Below are 22,997 nucleotides of genomic sequence, written 5' to 3' on the forward strand. Positions count from 1 at the left end.
CTGAAGTGATCCTGATACAGTCCGTCCCAATTAATGGAATTACCTTCCTCCTTGGGAGAAGTGTTAGTCATTTGCAGAGACCTGAGCCTGCCAGTAGAGCATCTCTCTCACCATATTGTCCAGCAAGCACTAATAAGGCAGCCCTGACCGCCGGGCGTGCTCATTAGCATAGCCCGCGGCCGTGGCAACCCCCGCCAGGGCACAGCCGGACACTTAATTACTGCTGCGGCTCCTTCTTCACTACATCCATACTCACCGCCTTCCTTCCTATGTCCTCACCTCCTGCCCTACCTCCTTAACCCACCCTAAACACACTACCCCTCTCAGAGATAGGAAAGCTGCGAGGCTAATCATTTTGGTGATGTAAATGTGATGACTGTAGTCTTGGTATGTTGAGGCAGGCTTTTTTATGGTATTTAGTTTTTTATGGCTTTGCGGTCAACATCCTTTCGATTTAGTGACTTCCAGAATTGCACTACCTCTCTCTCTGTCTGCTGCTTCCTCTCTCTCATTGCTGTATTAGCTCCTGGGCATGACTCTCCTTCTGACATCGGCACAGTATTAATGCACCTCAGTCCAGCCTTAATCGGCTAATGGCCTCCTCTTCATTCCTTCCTAGCCAAATCAACCCCTCCTTTAACCACCCTTCTATCTGTCCCTTCCTTCCCGACTCCTCTTCCTCTACCCTGTTCAGGCCTGAGGTCAGTGAGGCCAATTTCCATGCCTGGCTAAGTCACAGAGTAGCTTTGTGTGTGTGTGTGTGTGTGTGTGTGTGTGTGTGTGTGAGAAGGAAAGAGGGAGAATATGTTAGTCAGCAGCCTTACACAAGTCATGTGGTGTGCGACCTCCTGACCTACCTTTACTCCAGTCCCTTGCTCTTCTCTCCCTTCTCTAAATCACACTCTTCCCTTTACCAGCAATCTTTGTGTGACAAGGTTAGCTGATGACTGGCTGGCTCCTATACTGAACTTGCACATACTTGGACATACATTCACACACACATATACATGCACCCTTTTCTGGCCTAGAAAAGCTGTGGCCAAAGTAATTCTGCCAAGTTCACAAATGGAGATTGCTGACGGCACCACGTGGTGAAACAACGAGAGACAAGTCCACTAACTGAGCTCTCCAAATGTTTTTCGCTGCAGTTACAACCTGGGAGCTCTGCAGCTCTTTTTGTGACAGGTTACCACAACAAACAGATTGCCCAACACACAAACAACTGAAGTTCTAAATAGCTGCTTACTGTACGTATGTGTTCCAGCTAAAGACAGTTCATTGTGGACAGTCTTCATCCTTTTGGCCTTTTTCTTTTTGAAGCCTTTGTCCGAACTTTGAGTTGTTATAGCTCCCTCTTTGTCTATAATGTGGTGGTGCTATACATCTGTGTGGCCCAGAGAGAAAATCCCCCGTCGCTACACCACTGATTCAGCCGTGTGTGAGTGATAACAGATCCAGACTGCTGAGCACCCCGCAGCTGTTTGTCTCAACATGCAAGTCATCCCCGCCATTACACCACTAAATGGTTCCCTTTCAGTGGCAGACGCTTGCCGCCTCGGCCCGTATCTCCATGCCTCCATCACTGGGGGGTGGGGGTTGCAGTTACTGTCACTGAGCCAGCCACCGGACCGGAGGCCAAGCAGTTGAATGTGTGTCAGAAAAAAAAATGCAGTGGGGGAGGACATCAGCATTAAACCATGTTCATGGCTATGTTTCATAGTTTAAATGTGTATGCATGTGCATATGGTTGTGCCTGTGCATGTGGTCAGCATACAGCAGCAGTCACAATTACAGAAGCAAGACGAAGCCCCCTTAGAGCATGGGCCAGAGACCGTGACCTTGGGAAATGTCATTCCGCCCACGGGGGTGGCTCAGCTCGACACAAAACCATGATATTGGAGTGCATCAGAGCACTGTAACACTCTGGCAAAAAGCGTAGTGGTGTAGTATTTCGTTCAGATGCGCCTAACCCTGAGGTTTAAGAATGAACCTTGGAAGCAAGAGAGTTGAGCATCAAAACTGAGACCCTGGGTCAGCAATCAAGCGATTTCCCTGTAACCACATTACAGCCATTAGTGGCTCTTGCTGCTTTTTGCATGTCACATGGAAATGGGTCAAGCCCTGCCCTGCATGACTCACTGGTGCTTTCTCCCTTTTTCTCTCCCCATTCCTGTTAACACTACCCAGGTGGCAAAATGTCTTCAAGAAGCATGGAAAATTGGGTTCACAATCTTCACATTTTCATTCACCTTTAGAACAGTGTGAAGAAATGAGATGGCTCATCAGGCTCTGGCATCTTTTATTCTTTGTTTAGTGATTTTATTGGCCTATTGTTTATTAAGGGTCAAACATGCTTCATGCAGTAGACCACACACCAACTTCTCTGCAGATGTGTGTGTATTATGTGTGTGAGTGTGTTCAAATTCACCAACTATACTCTCACCTTCATTGTTGCCATTTTGCATGGAGCGTGCACTGTGGCCCAGTGTACAGCATCACACAGGAAGGCTGCTAAAGTGTTAGTGTGTTAGAACTGTCACATATATAAATACGTATATATAAATCATACATAAAACCTTGAAGCTTGGTTCTGTTATCTTTTATGTCCTTTTCTTGTCTTCAAATATTTGTTATCCTAATATGAGGTGTTTGGGACGTAGGAGGAAAAGGAAGTGGGTGGGTCAGGGTTTCTCACCAATGAGCTAGTCATTAACAAGGAGCTGTGCAGGGCTGGCGTGTCTGTGAACTGTAAAGTTAAAAATTGGGGGGGCACACACCAGGTCCATGGACCAGCATCAGTTACATCACTGTGGAGATTTGTGGTGCACTTGAAGGTTTAGGCCATTTGGAAAGCCGAAATATAAACATAATCTATTGCATTGTATTATTGTGACTTCCATTTTCTGAGTGTGTTTGGTTTTGTGTTTCTGTAAAATATAATCTGTGTTTAAGATGAGATAACATTGGGAAGTGTGTCTTTGATATCTGTTGCAGCAGGAGAGTATTGGTCATAGTGGGTTGTGATTGTGGACACCTTTGTGGACCAGGGTGATCCACACTGGCCAGATGTCAGCAAACTAATGATCCCAACAGGTTGCTGGGTTGGGTTGCCTGGCAACTGTTTTGCCTTTGCCTATAAACAGAGAGGAGACCCATCAGGTCTCTGTTGGGGTCACAAGGGTGAAGAAAGCTTTGGTGTATGTGTATATATGTATATTGGAGTGTGAATAATTCTTTTGTAGACTCATGTTTTTGCAACTGTATGAGAGCCCAGTTTTCTCAGAAATCCCAGCCAGCTCCTTTTTATCAGATGTTTTGTGAGGTTGTGTACAGTAACCCAAGGAGGAGGGAAAAAAAGTCAGTTTTGACATTTTGTTTTGCCCAGGCTTGGTGCTTTTGACATATTCTTATGGAGGTTTGTTAATATGTATCAGGAATATTCACTTTTCTTTGTTCGCCCTTGTCTGGCAAGCTGTAATGTTTTGCTTATGAATATTGATACATGAAGTGTATATTAATGACCCTTGGTGACCTTAACCCTATCCTTATTGGCTCCCTGGTGGTATCTGCAGGCTCATGAATATTAATCTAGTTCTGTAACCTCCATTACCCTAATCTTTGCTGTCTAGCCTCCCAGAAGGACCCGTTGTCATGGTAACCCCTTTACTAGGCTCTTCCAGACCAAGGGTGGGAAAAATATGGTTAAAAAAACGACAGAAAAATCTAAATTACTTAAACGTTTTGAATGCACCTTATGGAAAGCTGCTATTATATAAGAAAGGGGTTGAATTTGTGCTGGAAGTCATATTAGTTGTCTCCTTGCTAAGCCCTTAAGTGTATTATTGCAGTTTTTAATATAAAATTCACTTGGATCTAGGCAGGTAACTGCATTACTAATATTCGACCATATCTAACTATCTGCTATAAAATATTAGACAAGGAAATATGGGAAATAATACATGTGAATAGTAAATACTTCTGAAAATACGAATTTCCAGTATTAAAAGTGTTCTGCAATCAGCAAATTACTATGCCCTCTACTTAACTCTGAGTAGTGTTTGATGTGTTCAATTCTTGCTCAGGAAACTTACTTTTGTAGCTGAAATATAATTCATACTCTTAACTGCTCACTATAGCAACATGATGATATCTTACAATATCTGCATAGCATTTATATTGTGTGTTTTTTTCTTACTCTTCCAGATGTGGACAGCAATGAGGAAGGAGGGCCTGATGGCAGTCCTGTGGAAGAGGAAGGCTGGTTTGGGAATGCTTCTGACACACGTTCAGAATCCTCATCCTATGGAGACACCCAGGATGAGCTCCTCCTGGGAAGGGGCTCCTCTCCTGATGACCAGCCTGGAGCTGGCAGTGGGTCAGGGGACCACGATACCTGTGGAGGTGAGAGTTCGTTTGTCCATCGTGCCTCTTTGGAACTTCTTGGACTGGATGGAGGTTCATTCTCGGCCCAGGACACCCTCTCTTCTGTGGTGACGTCACTGTATGGTGAGGCAGCATCTCGTGCGCTGGGAAAACCCCTTAGCAGTAACCTACGACGCCTCCTTGAGGCAGGCTCATTGAAACTTGACACTGGGGACCTCCTGGGTCGGTCATCCAGGGGAGGTGCTGGAGGGGAGTCTCCTCCAATCGGCCTAGCCCCACCTTTGACCCTCTCACCTTCTTCCCACCATGCCCAGCAGTTAAGTGCTCTTGCCCGAAAACTGGCCAATAACAATAACAGTGGCTCAGCCTCACCTGCCTCCTTGGCACCCTCAGTCACTAACATTAAACAAGAGCCCCTTGACCCCTTTAACTCTGTCACTCCTAGCAATGGCAGTGGCTTTGTATGGGCAGGTGTTGCAGATAAATGGCCACCGGCCAGCTGCTCCACGCCCTGTGGCTCTAGCCTCTCCCCGGACTCTGCAATCCAGAAGTTAAAAGCAGCAGCAAATGCTGTACTTCAAGACAAGAATGCTGTGGCCTCGTCTTCAACGACATCTTCCTCCTCCTCCACCTCTGCCTCCTCTGCAGTGCCCACCTTGGGAGGGGGTGGTCGAGGAGATGACATGGTGCGCTTTGATGCCTTTAACTCTCCGTTTAGCCCACAGTCAGCTAGCTCCACCCTTGCTGCGCTTTCCAAGAAAGTCAGTGAGCGAACCCAAGCCTCATCAACGGCCAGTGCTGCTACTGACCACCAAGCCCCAGCAAGTTCCTTTCTCTCACTTGTGTCAATGACTTCCTCTGCTGCTTTGCTCAAAGAGGTGGCAGCCAGGGCAGCAGGAAACCTGCTGGCAGAGAAGAAGGAGGGTTCCCCCTTGGCAACTACTGGGGTCCTCCAAGAGGATGTGAAGCCGCTGTTGGACAAGAACCAGAAGGCCCCCACACCCTCTACACCCACTCAGAGCCTAGACTTGTTGTTGCCCTCTACTCCAAAGGCAAGAGGCAAACCTAACAGCCAAGCAGGTAATCTAAATAGATAATAAAGTAATACAATATGTGGGTTACTACAATGCATTGATTGTGTGTGTATTTGTGTGTATATATATTGAGTAGAGCTCAAACAAGGTTAGGAACATTTTTTGATATTTTCCAGTGAAAAGATGTTTTTGCAAATACTAAATATTTTGTTACTGAAACACTAAGTTGGCTACTTTAACTCAAATAAGGTTGTTACGGTGATAAAAATGACCTTTTGTTGGCTTAGAAGAAAAACAACAAAGTTTTAAGCCGTACTTCATCCCCTATTCAGTATGCCCTTTTCTTTTGAAGAATAATTGTACAAATTTACCTGAAGTTCAAGAGAAATATTTCCCCTATCATCATACTTCTAGCCATGAATTATACACCAAGAAAGGAACACTACTGACACCGTAGAATATAAATTAAAACGGAACTGTCTTAAAATTAATGTTGCAACAGGAGTGCAGCTGCGAACACATAAAATGTTATATCTGTCGCTGTATCTGAGAATTACAGATTCAGTCGTCAAAATAATGTCAGAAAAATCACCAATCTGAACTTTCATGACATGTTTTCTCTAGTTTTTTAATGGTTTTGTTCTCACCTCACTGGCGCTGAAGTAGCGAGTAGTGTAGCCTCAGCTTAACTGTCAGCCGAGCAGAAAGCATAGCCAAGAGAAAACGGCCCTGGCTGGCCTTGTAGTCTGGGAAATGGTACAAGTCTGTGGGCTCGACGGGGGGTTCCGACTGAGACCTCACTGCCTTCCCAGACCAACTCGTTTGTGCTAGGATGTGTGTGCTGCCAAAAGGGGGCTGTCAGTGTGTGCTCCGCACAGTGGGGAGCCCTGGAGTCCATATCCATCTCGGCAGCCTCCTCCTGGCTTCAAACCCCACTAACCAGAGCCCTCTGCACTGATCAGCACAGCAGACTTAAGGCCAAACACATCATACTTTCCACTGACTGGATACAGATGTGTGCACACACTCTCTGTCTTTCCCTCTTCCATTTCTGCTCTCTCTTTTATTCACAAATGGTCATGCAACATGTTCTGTGTACTCCTATGTAGACGTATAACCCAAACAAGGGTGCTCACAAAGATCTCACTCTTACACGGGGAGAAAGAAAGCTTCTAAGTGCAGGCTATAGCTAAGTAGCCTTTAGGGAGAACAGAATGTTTTCAGGGAGATGGATGGGCACTTTTGAGGGATTGTGTCGCAACCCCGCCAAATCTAAAATGGCTGGATCAAATTGACTTCAGACAGATGAGGCAGTTGATGTAATATTCTGTGATCTGCATGCTAAAAAGGAGGTCTGCTCTAACCCATGAGCCGTCAAGGTCGAGCGGCGCTGTAAAAATGCAGGTAGTTGTTTGGTCGCCAGACTGAAATATGTGACCTTGATTATTGACTGTCATGTCTTGTTTTATTGTCGTCCCTTTCCAGTTCTACTATAAAATGTATAGCACTGGTATATTCTGCACTTTGTATATATACCCTATATATTGTTGTGATTACATATGAAGCAGACATGTTAAGTTAGAAAAAGCCACAAACACACACAGATTTCCTCTCTCCTGTTTTATTTCTGCTTCACTCGCCTCAACTTAGAGTAAGCAGAAGTCATTTCTGCGTTGTGATCTCTGCTGTGCTTGGAGAGGCTGGGCCGCAGATGGCAGTTTATTGTTGCAAATAGGCAGTCTCGAGGTTTTACACCTCAGGTCAATGAATGGCTGAGCACAGTAATTTCACCAAACACTGATTACCAGATGTTTTTCAAGGAACGGCACTGGAATACTTATGAAGCCATCCTGACAGGCCCTTGTAGAATTTGTAATGCAATCATGCCTCTTTCTAATAAGACCAATTAAACAGTAATGGATGCCAGATATGAAGCCAACAACAATAATCGAGATACTAAAACATGCTTGAGTTTTTACTTCCATTGTTCCATTGCTTTCAGCTAGCATTTCCCTTGATAGTTTTCACAATTAGGTGTGAAGACGCTGTCTGTTGCAGACCTGTAGATGCGTCTGTCTGCATTTGGATAGGCATGATTTTTATTTCCTAAGTAATAATACTTAGCTTCTGAAACTCCTTGAATGTTCTGTGTACTGTAAAAACAATAACGTGTTCCCCTCAAGGCTCTCCTGAGGATGGTGGGAAACCATTCCAATGTCCTGTGTGTGGACTGGTCATCAAACGCAAGAGCTACTGGAAGAGACACATGGTCATCCACACAGGCTTGAAAAGCCACCAGTGTCCCCTGTGTCCCTTCCGCTGTGCTCGCAAAGACAATCTCAAGTCCCACATGAAGGTGAGATCATATGGATTCATCCTGTGACCCTGAACTCCCTGTCGGCCCCACCATATCATCTTTAATCAGCATTTATTATGACTCGTGTAATGTAATTAACATGAAAGAACGTGCATGTTTTTGTTAAACTTCAAATGTACCCTCTACATATAATGAATCACTAGTGTTTGTAGAAGAACTTTGTTGGTGAATATAATGTAACTGAAACAAAGAGTTTGGTTTATCCTCTTGGCATCTTGTAGTGCTACAGAGAAGAGGTGGTTTGGCACGTAAACCTGTCCTCTTTTCCCAGGTACATCAGCACCAGGACCGGGGTGAGACGTTTCAGTGTGAACTTTGCCCCTTCACCTCCTCCCGTCACTTCAGCCTGAAGCTTCACATGCGCTGCCACCAGCACTTCCCTCGCACAGACGTTAAGGTGAAAGAGGAGCTCACCACCGACACGGAGGGCGAGGGCTCCCTGATGGGTGATAGTGGCTCCACAGACATGAGAGGGACGGAGGTGTCTCCACTGCACTCAGACACTCAGCAGCAGACTTCCCCTCCAGTCGAAGCTTCCTCCAATCATGTCCACATCAAGGAAGAGCCGCAGGAGAGAGACCTGTCCGTGCTTTCCCCCTTTAGCATCTGCAGGGACCGTCCCAGCAGCAGTGCCAACTCTCTGGACCTACCTGGACTTGGGATAGGAGTTGGGGTCAGATCCAGTCCTAGTGGTCCAACCACAGCCTCCCTCTTTAGCCCCGACATCACAACCAAGACGGCTACTGACCTGCTTATGAAGCTATCAGGTTAGCATCATTTTATATAACTGTTACCATTTCTAATAACTATAAAGTACAGGAACAGGGATTTTTATGATTGAGTAGTCTGTATTTTTAAATAGTAATTTAATCACTGCTCTATAGAATGCAAACAAAATAGAACCATCATAGTGTCTGAAAATGATCTTTTTTGTCAAATCAGCAGTTTAAAATAAAGAATACAGTGGAAAGAAAAAGTATGTGAACCTTTTGGAATTTCTTGGTTATCTGCATTAATTCATCATAAAACATGATCTGATCTTCATCTAAGTAAAGAATATTAACAAATACAATGTGCCTAAAATAATAACACAAAGAAATTCAGGTCTTTCATGTTTTTATTGAGATCAACCATAAAAACCTCACAATGCAAATGGAAAAAGTATGTGAATCCTTTGAATAATGACCTCAAACAAGCTTAAAGTCTGGTGTTCGCATAAGTTAAGAAAATTAGTTTCGAGGTGTGGACTAGAGCAACTTCGACTGACAAAAAGCACTCTAACTTTTTGAGTTTGCTCCGCTCAAGAATAACACACTTATGTGAGCCATGCCTCACCAAAAGGAGCTTTCAGAGGATATAATCAAGAATCGTTGATTTACAAAAAGCTGGAAAGGGTTACACAGTAATGTCAAAGAGGTCAACCAGTAATTAAATCCAAGGGTTCACATACTTTTTCCATTACTACTATGATGTTTTTGTTCTCAAAAAAGACATGAAAGATCAGATTTTATTTTATTTTTTTATTTTAGGCACGTCATTTTTGTTAATACTCTTGACTTTTTTCACATACCTATTCAAGGACCAAAAAAAACAGAAAATACTCACATTTGGAAAAACTAGAAATGGTAGATATATTACATTTTTGCAGCATTTACAGGCGGACTACTAGCTTGATTAATTTAATCCATAATTGTTTTGTTTATTGTACTGTTTTCCAACTTGACTTTATAATTTTAGTCACTGTTGTTGCACTTTTATCCAAAGCATTTTACTTCTTCCAGATTGAACATGAAGGCATCCTTTCTGATCTCCACTTAGATGTTATCTCCCATTTGCTTTAAGTTCTTGTTTTGATCCTTCACTGTCACCAGAAATAACATTTATAAGAAGTGTAAACAGTTTTATGTTTATAATTTTAGGTCAAGGCCACAGTTTGTCTCTGTGAGCTGTTTTTAATGGATTTTAAAAACAATGGGAGCATAAAATGTTAGAAGTTAGATCAACCCTGGAGTGTTTTAGCTCTTGACAGCTGCAAAGACATTCATGTGTTTAGACTTTTCATAGGTATTAACGTAGGAGAAGGGTAAAATCTCACTGGTGTTATTCCTAAAACTTTAAATGGTGAGTTGAATAGGTTTTGTTTTGTATTACTGTGCATGTTGGCGATATCGGGCATGCCTTCACTTGTGCACAGGTTTATTCACAACCCATATTTCCCATGAGAATGATAGAAAAGTAGGCCAGGGACTTTTAGCCTTTTCACAACTTTCTGTACCTCACAGAGTAGTAACAGTGGTTAGGACAGCACCCAAAGAATTCAAAACGTAATCTCAGGAATCTGGTTTGAGAAAATCAAAATATTGTACGACTAAATAGATGTAGGTTATTTTCTTTTTACCTGCAAATAGTTTGACATGTTTTTTAACAGCACTGAAAAGTTGCACATGGGGATGTTGCATTTTTATATATACAGACATTGAGTATTACTTTTTATTTTTGAAATATTTTATTAACATCTCTGAAAATCTGCCTAGTTGATGTAGCACCGGATAAAGATGTCATCCATTAGATCAACATGACACAATCTGTGTACAAATTTGTAGAGACTGATTTATTTGCACCCTTCTTGTTTCAGTGTGTGTTGAAATAAGCAAAAGAGAGTAGACATTCTTAGCATAACAACAGATTACAATCATATTGTGAAGGAGAAAGAAGACTGAGACTATTGAGGGTTTTTCCCCTGTGTTTTAGGTGTCAGTGCCTTTGTGTGTCTAAAAAAAAATGTTGTTTGTGTGTATTCGTCAAAGTGCATCTCAGGCAGAAATAGTGTATCATTGTATGCATCACCGGGATTTGGAGAATTAGACCAGAACATGCACATAAAAAAACAACTTAAGTACCACTGCGCAGCGCTAAAGTCATGACCTAAATCAGAGCATGTACAGTGTGTTGGTCTCTAATCTTGTGAATAAACGGTCTGTTTTGAATTATATTTTATATGCTAGGCTTCACAATACCCAACTGATATTATATTTTCTAGTTGTTTTAAATCCAGGGTGTTAGGTTATAAAATTACTCTTGATGGCAGCCCAGGAGTGTACCCTCAGTTCTCTCCTGTTGGCCACCGATTAGCTCCACTGGAGCAATTTGCTCAAGGGCACCTCGACAATGGTTGTTCAGGGATTAATTTTCTTTACCCAAATTTTGTTTGAGGCTCTGCAATCTTTAGGCATCTTCTTCCTGCTAGCATTTCTCTTCTTAAGTGTTTGAGCATGATGTCTTACACAATGGTGATAAATATTGTTCTAAAGGTGTTGGGAACATGAAAGTAGAAGTAAGCATTGATAATCACCGAGCTACTTCACTCCATGTGCCTCTACATATGAAAACAGTTTGCCCATGCCTTTTGCTGTGCTGTGTCCGCTTGTCTGTGTCCGCATCTCAAAATATGTCTTGATAATCTGTCATTTCTAACTTTGGTGAATTTGCAGTGTGACATGGAATTGCCACACTTGCAATTGCAAAATAATGATAAAGCATTATTTTAAACAAACTTGACAAACATGCTGCTCTAAGGTATAATAGGTCCAGGCTGTGTTTAGATGCATTTCACCATGTTGCAAAATATCAAAAGATGAGCTTTGAGACTGTGGCAAGATTGATGGAAAAAGGTTGACCGAGGTTCAGCTCTGGGGTCGAGGCTACGGCTGCCACTCTTCTACTTAATGCTGTGTAATTAGATTGAGATCTTGAGTGAGGATGGGAGGAAAAAACCCTGGGAACATTAGATTAATTAAAAATTTATGCATAATTCATAATTAAAAAGGAATTCATAATTTGAAATGATTAGCGCCCTCAGCACCATCCTGTGACCCTGCCAAGATGCACAGGGACTGGGCCGGCTTAGTTAACTCCCTCTCGATCTTGCGCGGCCCAGCTCCACATGGATGCCCCCTGGGTGCCAGTTGCACGCCACTCCCAGACTGCACAATCAAGCCCAGGCAACTCCCAGAGGAGCCAAGATGGCTCCTTGCAATGTCAGTCCAGTGTCAAGTGACGGACATCTTAGTCAGGGCATCATTCAGGAGCATGAGAGAGGATATAAAAAGGCAGGAAGAGAGGATGTTGAACTTGAATGCATGATGATGGGTTTTAATGAATACTGCTTCTTTGATCACAAAATTCTCCCTTTGTTGGGGGGCGGAGTTAAAGATAGAGGGTTATGAAAGCGAGAAGAACCGGTCTCAGATCTTTGTGAGACTTACCCATGCCATGGAGCAGCCAGGGAGGAAGAGGTGAGGAAGTTCCTCCTGGGACCTCTAGACTCTATTTCTTTTGACCTCTCTGCCAACCCAGATTGAGTGTGTACATGAGCAGCTCATCCCTCCTGCTTTTACACTGCTGTCTCAGTGCCTCAATCCCACAAGGCCTATGGGGGGTGGTGTATAAAAAGCTGGAGAGGGAAAGTAAAAAAAAAAAAAGACAGATAAAGTGACAGCAAGTGAGGGAGAAGCAGAAAAGGGAAAAGAGGGAGTTGCATTCAGTTCCCTAGGCATGAAAAGCCAGTGAACTCATCCTGACCTCTGACATAATAAGCATATCATTTTTGGGCTGCCCTGCTTTCCATTGAGTGTTAGACTGATAGCCTTTGATTTTTATCCTCGCACGCTGACACTACCGTTAGCTATCCAGTGTGATCCACATTTTGATTCAAAGATGAAAGCCACCAAGGCACTTTGAAATGCACAGCCCCTACCCTGTGCCCAGTGGACCCCGAGTTAATAATGACAGTAGGCACTGCACACCCTCCAAACACCACCCCCACCTCCCGCTGTGGTGACACAGGCACAACGAGCTTGACCCTGGCTGGGTGTGAATAATTGGCATGCAGGGGGTTGTGGGAGGTGTTGCATCTGTCATGATGCTTCTGCAGTTGTCTTATTTATCTTTGTCCTGGGAGAGTAACTTGCATGCAGTGCTTTGCTAGAGTGTGATGGAGGACAGGCAGAATTTTAACACTGTACATGGAAGACCTGGAGTCCTTTTTAAGGGTTTTTAGAGAACATAGATTTTTTCCCCCTGCATTATAATGTACGTATTTTAGTCATGAGGTGCTTTCAGACATACACTGCATGTCTGAAATTATCTATACATCACCTGGAGGAGCTGTATATGAGAATGCAAATATCCAAATGAATTGGACTGAACATTAAAGGGACTTTACCATGTGAGCTACCTAGTGCAAAGTCGGTGTAATGTTCAATTGAATCCATATGTTAATAGAGCAGGTAAGGGCTGAGTTTGTATCTTGTGAATGGTGCTTCCACAATTGAGTTTTTGTGTCCAGTTGTGCCTCCTGCATGCTCCGCGTGCATCACCACAGGTACTGTGTTTGGACACACCATAGATCTGTGTTCAAGTGTAGACATACTTGGGCTGTGCTGCATCATTTCTTAGTTGACACAGAATGTTTTAAATTCTGAAATGTCTTGTTTTTACTTTTGTCCCTCTGAACATCTCCATGTCACTTGCTTTGCAGCTCTGCATGAACAGATACAGGCAGGCCTTTTGTGTGTGACCTCTGGTCCATACATCCCCACTGCAGCCATCAGTATCACTGTCCAGTGTCTAGCACACTGTCAGCTATTGTTGGGTTCTCAACCTGCCCCACGTAGCCCTGTGCTTTTTTTTTCTCTGGGAGAAAACAGCAGCCAATTGTCAGAGGGGGAGCAGGCCGGCGTGACAGAGGTGGAAAGCTAATGAAGTTATTTGACGGCAGCTCTGGCCACGGAGCGAGAGGTGAGGCCAGAGTGGACAAGCACCTGGCAGCGAGACGGATGAGGCGCGAGAGAGAAGCGTGGCGAAGGGGAGAGAAACAGGGAAGACAACAGCGATGGAAGTAGCGTTGGTGGCAGGTGTCAGAAGGGTGTGATAACATGGAGACAAACTGATAGTATCGTCAACCCTGAGCTACAAGTAGCCTTACAGTATCATGCACAGGGACTGACACTGGCCTGAGTATGTACTCTCACAGGCAGGAAGCTCACAGACGAGAAGACCAGTCACCCACAGATGCCCATCTTATCCTCAGATCTGTGCTCACTTCACAAGATGATCTGCCAGAGCCTGAATGTTCATGATGCCATTGTGATTGTGAAATTTTGACAGACAAAAGGCTGAAGTGTAAGCTTGGCACTGTAAGCTGAATTGTTCCTGTTGGTACTGTGTTCTGGCTTTTTGTTATTGAGCCATCAGCTTGGAAGAATAAAAAAGTTGCCATTGGATTGGGCTACTAAATAATTCATTGGGCTCTGTAACATAGATTCTGAGTGAAAATACACTCTATTTATAGCGACAATCCAAAAAGATACTGGCATGGTATGACTTTGTGTGTGAGTGCACGTCCTGGGGTTGTTTTTTATTCTTGTAAGGCCACAATGGAGAGGAATTTGAGAATCCGAGTTTTTATTGAGTCTGTATTTATCAGTGGCTTCTTATGTGATCTGAATGTAGCATGACAATACTTGCATACCGCTGTATGTGTGAACAAAATGTAAGGACTTCCGCTAAAATATCGATAACTATGTGTCTGCGTAGGTAAATGTGATAGTGTATTTTTATGTGTATTTGTAAGGCGGTGACCAACTGTTCTGTCCCTGTCTGATCCGACATGGCCCAACACGCTTCTAATTAGAGGACGTCCTTCCAGGTGCTGACCAGGTTATACTTAGCTTGCCCGCTGACATCTGACGATGTGACATTTCCAGCTGGTGCTGTGTGTGACTGTGCGCCACTGCCCCTGAACTTTAAGGTCACTGCCCCCACCTCTTCTCCCCACCCCTCAAACTCTTCCTTCTCCCCCTCTTGAACTGCAGCCCTGGTCCTCTTTGGTTTGGCACTGTAGCACCACATGGGTGGTCAAAACACCACAACCTGTCCCCTTTTCCTGCCCTGTATCCTGTGTCCCTGAGCCCTCCATCCCTCTGGCAGAGATCATCATTAATCAGAAGGGCTGGAGTCGGCACAGATTGATGATGCAGGCAGGGGGCGGCAGGTCTGTGGCGTTAGAGATGTTAGGTGAGATGGTAGGGTGAGGAGCAGAGCAGATCTCTGCTGGGGCCAGAGGAGACTGGACAGCAGTCTGGACAAGAGTGATAGCCCCAGTTATATCCATGGCCTGTGTGTGTCTGTGTGTCTCTGTGTGTCTGTGTTAGACAGCCAGACTGTACAGATTGTCTGTCTGTAACTGTGCAAAAGTGTCAAAGGTTGCATCAAACGGTATAAAAATGGTGGCACACCTTGTCACAGTCAACATTCTTCTTATATTATTTGGGGATTTTAAATATAGAGATGAAACAAGCTGACATCCTTAACTGCTCCTCAGCTGTGGTGCCTGTTGGAACGTGAGGAAATTAATTAGCTTATTTTACATTCATTGTCAATGCTTTAGGTGTAAATGTTACACACATATTCTGCTGTGATACCAAATGTCCGAGGTGCAGATATTTTACATTCAACAAAGATAATTATAAAAATATAGATAGCAACCTCTGTTGCATTTTGTTATTATTATCATATTGTCTCTTTAAAGCTTCAACAAAGCAACAAGGTTCTGATTCTTGACTCTCATGTGAAACATTACAAATCACAATACCAAAGTTGCTGATACTTTTTATTCTAGTTGGCTTCACAAAAAAGGCTTTTTAGTATTTTGTGAATATACAGTATATGTTGTGTGAGAAACACAAAAACATCTTTAATGGCACACCTTGTACATGCATTCATGTGACATTTTCAAGTTTCATGTATTCAAACTGTTCTGCCAACAGGCAGTCCATTTAGTAAAGTGCTTAGTATTGTAATTGGTTTTGAAAATGGCATGAAACTCCTGACAAAACAGTGGACAATATTATCCTTTAACTTCACCCATAGTTCCCCTGAATAAAATCAGGATATCAATTGACAGTGCACAGACAACTAGATTATATTTAAAAGATATTTCTACACCTTCTTCCTACGTTTTATAGTCCTTTCAAATTTCAACAGTGTGGAAAGCTAAGGCCTGGGTAAAGCATCATTTTTGCAGGGTGTAGTGGAACGTGCTAAAAGACACAAAGAGACACGCTTGCCCTGCTGTTCTTTTCTTGGCGGCTATCGGAAGTTGCTCCATGTCTAATTATTAATTATTCATCTAAGGCGGATTAGATGTGGCCCAGTTTCTCTTGAAGATGACTTTAGAGCAGAAGGATCCATGTGACAGTTCACTCCCTAACCTAGGCTACACACTGCAGTGATGGCAGATAAGGCTCCAGCCGATTGCTATCGCCCTACACAGAAGTACAGGAATTAATTCATGTCGTTATGTCTGAAGAGGATTCAGACGATGTCGGAGGGATGTAGGGATGAGAAAACCGGACTTAAAAGTAGAATGGTGCTAAGAATAAAGTGCACAAAAATTAATGGGATAGGGAGGGGGGGCAGCGTGAAGGAGAAAAGAAGGAGAAGAACTGGGAATTTGTTGCAGATGCCCTAAAGGCTTAGAGGAAAGGACAGTTATGAGGTTGCACCCTCTGTGTTGGCCCGCAGCATGCCAACTGTGGTGTCTGTTGCAGCAGTAGGGCTGTGAAAATCCACTATGGAGCATTTTATTGTTCCCATTAATTTGGATTTTCATGTATCATACATTATGTTGTGCGCTTTGACTACTGGTCATTCATATCAAGCTTGAAAGAAAAATTTACTTATAGCTTATTAGTAAACATCAGGTGTTTTCTCTGCTTTTTGACTTCGCACCATAATAATTTTAAGATGGATGCTCTCAAAATTTGAAGGAACAGTATTATAAGTTTTAAATATGCCTCACACTACCTTTGGCCTAAGGCAGAGGCTGTGATACGATGCAAAGCTTCCATATGGACTTCAGTACAGGGTTACACTCAATATACACCATTCAGCATAACATACAGCGTTCAAAATTCTGGCCAAAACTAATATTTGGCCTCCTGCTCTCCTTCCTCACACCTTTTATTTTGTGTCAATTTCTTCTGAGTCCTTCTATCTTTTCTGTCTTTCTGCCTGCAGCAGCCAACCAGAGAGAAAATCTCAAGTCTCCATTCCATCTGAAGGAAGAACCCAAAGTGGAGGAAGCACTGAGCCCCAGACCATCCTCCCAGTCCCAGAGCCAAGTCCAGACAAGCTTCCCTGCAACTTTCTGCCAGGACGGTCCAACTAAGATCACAGCAGCCACGGAGCGCCCAGGGCCACTGAAACCACGGGAAGGGAGCCCCATGGCTAAGAACAACTTGCTGAGCCAGGACATCAATGTAAAAGTGGCCTCTGAGCTGTTAATGAAGCTTTCAGGTAGGGTGTGTATTTAATTATGGATGTGTGCTTTAACGTTTATTGAAATAACAATATAATAATCCTCACAATGTGTGTGTGTGTGTGTGTGTATATATATATATATATATATATATATATGTGTGTGTGTGTGTGTGTGTTGTGCTGCCAATTTGAATCTATTAGATACATATCATAGTGTATTTTCTAAGTTTGTTTTAGCAGTTTATGCAAAATGTGCAAAAAAAAGTCACCATATACAGAAATCTTTCTAGTAAAGAAGAAGCCATGCTTGCACTTTGTGTTATTGATATTTGTTGTGCTGGTCAGCTGCTTGAGTTTCACATCAGCCAATAGCAGCTCAAGAGGTTAGCCGTAGGCCAAAGGTTATGACACTGACTGCCATAAAAGGCTTCTGTTGTCTTCTAGCATGGCACACCAAACCAAGCTAAAATTGGGGGCTTCTCAAAGGTGAGCAAAGTGTACCTGTGGGGAAAACTATGTATGGTGAAATAGACTTTGTTTCTCTGAGGCCTCTGCTCTATTTTATATCCTATGTGATCCTAAGGTCTCTTGTCTTGACCCTTTATCTTGTTTCTACTCTTCTCTGCATCAGGTTTTTCCAGTTTTTGTTATTTTGTGTAGCTGTAGTTTTCTCTTATTTAGTGCGACTATAAAACAAGGCCAACAAATGACAGATGATATACAGTATCTGCTTACATTATTGAACTTAAACCTCATTCCTGACTTGCCCTTTGTTCCATTACAGACAGTAGAACAGTATGAGATTTGACACCCACCATGTCTCAACCTGTGTGAACCACTCTGACATCATCCAGTGCAGCATGATTTAGCCTTTACAACTTTTTTTTTTTTCAAGTTTTAGCTCTGCGAGAGCCCTCTGTCAGGGACTGCAGTACATGAATGCCAGCTTTAGTACAAATCTGTTATGGACAGGTGTTTGTCTGTTGTGGGCTGCGTGTTTCAGGCTATCAGATTGATGCTGAAGTAGATAACAGCATGTCCCATCAGACCTGTTTTTTCTAGCTATATCACATGCAGAAAAAATGGTTTGTCCCGATTAAACAATTAATTGAAAAACAGGCATATTGTGTGCATTCTTTAAATTAGTAAAGGCATCATGAACTATCCCATGAACCACCCGATTACACACTGGAGTGATTAGTACACTAGAATAGTGCATCCATTAAAATTACTATGTGACACACTTGTGAAAATATGCATCCATACTGCTAAAAATCACAAAACAAATGGCAGTGTGCTGGTGGTGCAGTGGGGTGTTACTTCATCCGTGCTCTTCATCCTGTGCCAGTGTGTGTGCTTGACAGACACCTCACACACCGGTTGCCATTGTTCTCTTTGGACTGACTGGTGTTCAGTGTGACTCATGCTGGCTGGGAGCTTGGTGGTACTACATGTGTGCTGCTCCACTGTCTGCCCCTGGGTCACGTTTCCCTGTGTGTGCGCATGTGCTTTTATGTGTGCGTTTTGAGGAGGACAAACATGACATGATTACTAATTTAAAATAACAGAAAATACAGATGTAATACATTGGCTTTTGTGTGTAAATGATGTGGGCCGTTTACAATTCCTCTACTGTACTGCCTCAACCTATGTTCTTTGTTTCATCACTTCTGTTTCCTATCTTTTTTGCCATTTCCGATCCCTGCACTGATGTTATTCTGCCAGTTTATTTGGTCCTTAAGCAGCAGGGCCAGCATTTATCCCCTCCCATCACTTACACTAGCTCTGCAAGGTTGACCTAGGTTAGGGAAAGATGCTGCAGCGTTCATCCGTCCGCTGGCTCCCTCTGCCCCCTCACACAGTCCTTGGAGCGCAGTGCCGTCCATTGCCATGGCAACAGCGGGGGCGGTAGATGGAGAGGGCTGTCTAGAGTGACAGCCTTGACAAGAGTCTGGACCCTCAAATGACCCTGGGGGGAAGGGAACGAGAAAAGGATGGTGAGGAGGAAAGGAGAAAGCCAGAGAAAGGTCAATGCCGTTACAGTCACGTGTGATTACGGTCGCAAGGTTCAAGGGCAATCTACACTGTAACCTCTCTCTGTCCCCTGTTAAAGGCCAGCTCCAGAACACAGTAACGCAGTAAGGATACTTAAATAGCGACATTACAATGGAGTGTGTAGGCTAAGCATTTTCTTTGTTCAGAACATCACTATTTGTCTGTTGAAAAGTGCTTATTTCCTCATTCTTGCTTGTCAGAACAGCAAGTGGACACAGCCTAATTAAATTCTGCTGCTCTTCCTTCCTCGACCGTGGCATCGGACAGTCAGAGCAAGTGGGGTTGTCATCATTACTGCCCATTGTGCTGTAACATGAGTTGCATCATCCCTTTAACTAGGTCACTTCTACTTCTCTCCCTCCTTCCCCCCCTCTCCTTTCTTTCTTATCAAACACTGCTTGGTCGTGTTGAGTCGCCTTGCTAACGCTACCTCCCCCACATCTGTTTAAAACCAGGCTGCTGGTGTCTGGGGGCTAATTACGCCAGGCTAAATAGTCCCTGGCGCCAGCGGCTAACGTGTCCTACCAGATGGGCACTGGTGTTGCAGGGCAAGGCGAACATGGCGTCACAGGAAGAGAGGGGGAAGGGGGGGATGCAGGGCCCTAGGTGGTGCCCTAGCAGACTGGCATCGTGTGGGTAACAGCCGTGCCACCCACTCACCATCCAGCCACCCTCACTATAGGTGTGAAATCACACTTTGTACTCGCTTAACTCATTCCTCATTCCTTGGGAACAGGCCTTCCATCTCTCAGGACATTTTACAGGCCCTCTCCCCACTATAGTGCTCGTTACCTAGCTAATAAAAATTGCATTAAGCAATTTTGACCTCTAAGGAGCAGAAAGACCTCGAACCAAACTGACAACACATTTTAGGTCTTATGGGCGTTAAAATTACAGAAGATAACGAACCACATACTGTAACAACCAATATCCAATATTAACTGGTGTTTTATCCTTATTCCTTTTGTGGATGCCCATAGTTTCATGTGAAGCAGTATTGTTCTAGTTTTGTCTGTGTATCGAAGCAATTAGCTGAATGTGACAAGAAGCTGGAAAGTGGGTGCTGATTTTCCAGGGGCACTGGCACTTCTTTCTGCAGTGTCCAAATCTGAAGAGTTGATAATTAACAGTTTTTGTAATAAAATATGCCAACCCCACCTGGCTTCCCCATACAGTAGAAATTATAATGTCAAACAAAAGACTTGACATGTTTGCTCCTACTTTAGAAGGGACAACTAGTTGACATGTTGTAGTCCTACAGTGTTGTCAAATTGATAAATAATTAAGTTTACATGATGCTCTAGAGAGTTGTGTGATTGGTTTTCTATCAAAATGCTACCACCGACTTACCACTTTTAATTTTAACCAGAACATTTCTTGTCTGTCTGCTGTACCACACCATATTGATGTTAATATGCATTAACTAAAATTCAGATAAAGCGACAGAATACACAGCTACAGTGTGCAGCTGGGATTTTTGTGAGTTCATCTTTTTTGCAACAGCCTGGTTGGCTATGCTTGGTTTCCTCAACAGTAGTAAACACAGCAGATCATTGTGCATAATGGCTTTGAGCTTGCTTGCCACAGATAGATCACACATTGTGCATCTCCTGATGCCTTTAGGTAGCTGAGACGATTTTGTCAAGGGAAGTGGAAGACTCTCCTAAAGTATAACAGCAGTTTAGACTGACAACATGTGTCCTCAATGGTTGTACAATACGTTTATTTACATTATTTTTTATTATTATGTAATTATTGCATATTTTCTTCACACATTTGGTCTGCATTAAAAGCAAATCTGGTTGTTTTACAGCTGTTGCTACTACTATTGTACAATTTCAATTCACAAAAACGCCGGCACCTTGCCTTACACTGACCTGACCTGAGGAGCTTATATGTCCTCAGACTTTCCTCCAGCCTTTGCACCGTGGATAGTAAAGCAGTGTAGAAAACATATCATATCACTGGTTGCAGTGGACAGTAACTGTTATTTGACAAAGAGAATGATTTAATCCTTTTTTTTTTTTTTTTTATGACTGGTATTTGTGTAATTTTAATTATAAGGAACGTATTGGTTTCTTTTTCTTCCAGGAGACTAGGAATTAATCAAAATCTAGGCAAAGGGAACTCTGAAATAATAATATTCATTACATTAAAAAAATATAAAAAATACATGCAGTGTTTCCCCTTTAAGCCAGAATGTAATGCTTATTATTTCTTTACCCTCACATGAAAGGAATCATGATTAACTCAGTATGGCTTATCACAGCACACTGTCGAAGCAGTTCACCAATTTAATTCACACACTAGCATTACTGTACAGTATTACTTAATGTTAAGCTCCACACTGCTCTGACGGTGTCCTCACGATGCCCCCTCAGCGTGGCCGCTTGCTGACCTCTCTTGCTCCCACCCTCCCTATCTCCATATTCTGTCTCACTGGCTCCTCATCACTGCCTATAGTTCTGTTTATGGAAATATAGCGTTGATTCCTTTTGCCCCCTACTATATATGTTTTTTTTTATGTAGACATCATTGACTGAATCACAGAGCCAATGACTTAATCATCTTTTGTCTTTTTTGACCTTATATGATAAAGTTTGGTAGCCATGGATCAGCTCTGGCTTGTGCCCAATGTTTTTGTTTGTTGCCGGTTTGTAAGGGCCATATCTGGCTCCTCATGGGCTGTTTATCAAGCACACAGCTCTAGAGTCAGATGTAGCTGCAGTTTGTGACCGTTGGAAGGCTGAACTACTGAGAGCTAGCTGGTTGAGGATCAATTGTAGCAGCAGCTGTCTGTGAAGTCTGCAGGCAAGGCTGCTGTGGCTCCCACATGACATGCAGTCTCCACACTGCAGCCTTTGAAGCGCCTGAACTCTTCACCCCTGTCTGAGCAGGTCGGGTAGAGAGCAGGAGAAGAGAGAGAGAGAGAGAGAAAGAGGGATGGGGGCAGGGATAGAGAGATGTGGAATAACAGAGCAGGGAGAAGGGTAGACTACAATAATGGGAGGGAGAGAGGTGGAGAGGTTGTCATTTAGGCTCTAGCAATTCCTTATCCTTCCGTCCTCCCCCAGCTCTTCTCTTTCTCATCCCGCTTTCTTCTATTCTTTCTGACCCTCAGGTGTTCTTTTTCTGGCAGTGTTTGACAGTTTTTCCCCTTTCTTTACCCTTTCCTTTTTGCCTCTTCAACTGTCTGTCTAACTCGTTGCCTGTATGTCAGAGTTCTTCTTCCTATGCTTTCAATGCATGAAAGAAGTGCAATAAATTGAGTTTGCATGCATCAAATTGCTAATGGTATGTGACTTTTTTGGACCAAATGTAGTCTAGCCTGTGTATATACCTTCTTGCTGTATATTTTCAGTGAAACAGACTGTCACGTCCACACAGATTCAAGTAGACACCTGAGGTCAAAGTTGATCACTAAAAACAGAACATTGCACAAACCCTAGTCACTTTCATTTTGACTCAAAACTTGAGTAACGCTGCGTCAGAGGGAACAAGGTATGTACAGTGCATTAATAGCTTGGCATGAAGCTCACACGGACACACATCATAAAAAATGCATTTACAAAAGTTGCCATTACATATCTACGTAATGGAGCTCAAAGAGGCTTTCATTTGCAGCCACTTACTTGGTTAAGGTTCACATTTGGACAAAATTTTAACCCACTTAATCCAGACAGATGTAACCGTTTCTAATTTTCCCAAATCCCATGCTGTGCTTTAGAAATAGAATCCACGTGTCTTTGTTTAAGCAGAAACATCTATCCAAGCAATAAAGTAAGTTGTGTAAAACACAGCGAAAACTACTTATTTTAAATTTA

At 43.1% G+C, this 22,997-nt stretch overlaps 1 protein-coding gene across 6 annotated transcripts in view; it reads left to right on the forward strand.

The window, feature by feature from the left end:
- The window catches only part of znf827 (zinc finger protein 827), a 66,340-nt gene that overhangs the window by 19,514 nt on the left and 23,829 nt on the right, over positions 1-22,997 (forward strand). For 5 of the 6 annotated variants that reach the window (XR_004463395.1, XM_026358902.1, XM_033326169.1 and 2 more), the window contains exons 2-5: positions 4,204-5,463; positions 7,601-7,773; positions 8,066-8,561; positions 16,876-17,154. Coding sequence is in view for 5 of the 6 variants with exons in the window: in XM_026358902.1 (XP_026214687.1) it covers positions 4,204-5,463; positions 7,601-7,773; positions 8,066-8,561; positions 16,876-17,154 (2,208 nt within the window). In the remaining variant the exon portion in view is untranslated. The remainder of the gene's footprint in view (positions 1-4,203; positions 5,464-7,600; positions 7,774-8,065; positions 8,562-16,875; positions 17,155-22,997) is intronic. The other variant, XM_033326171.1, reaches the window with a different exon arrangement.

This window comes from Anabas testudineus, chromosome 1 (genome assembly GCF_900324465.2).
Source record: "Anabas testudineus chromosome 1, fAnaTes1.2, whole genome shotgun sequence".
Lineage (NCBI taxonomy): Eukaryota > Metazoa > Chordata > Actinopteri > Anabantiformes > Anabantidae > Anabas > Anabas testudineus.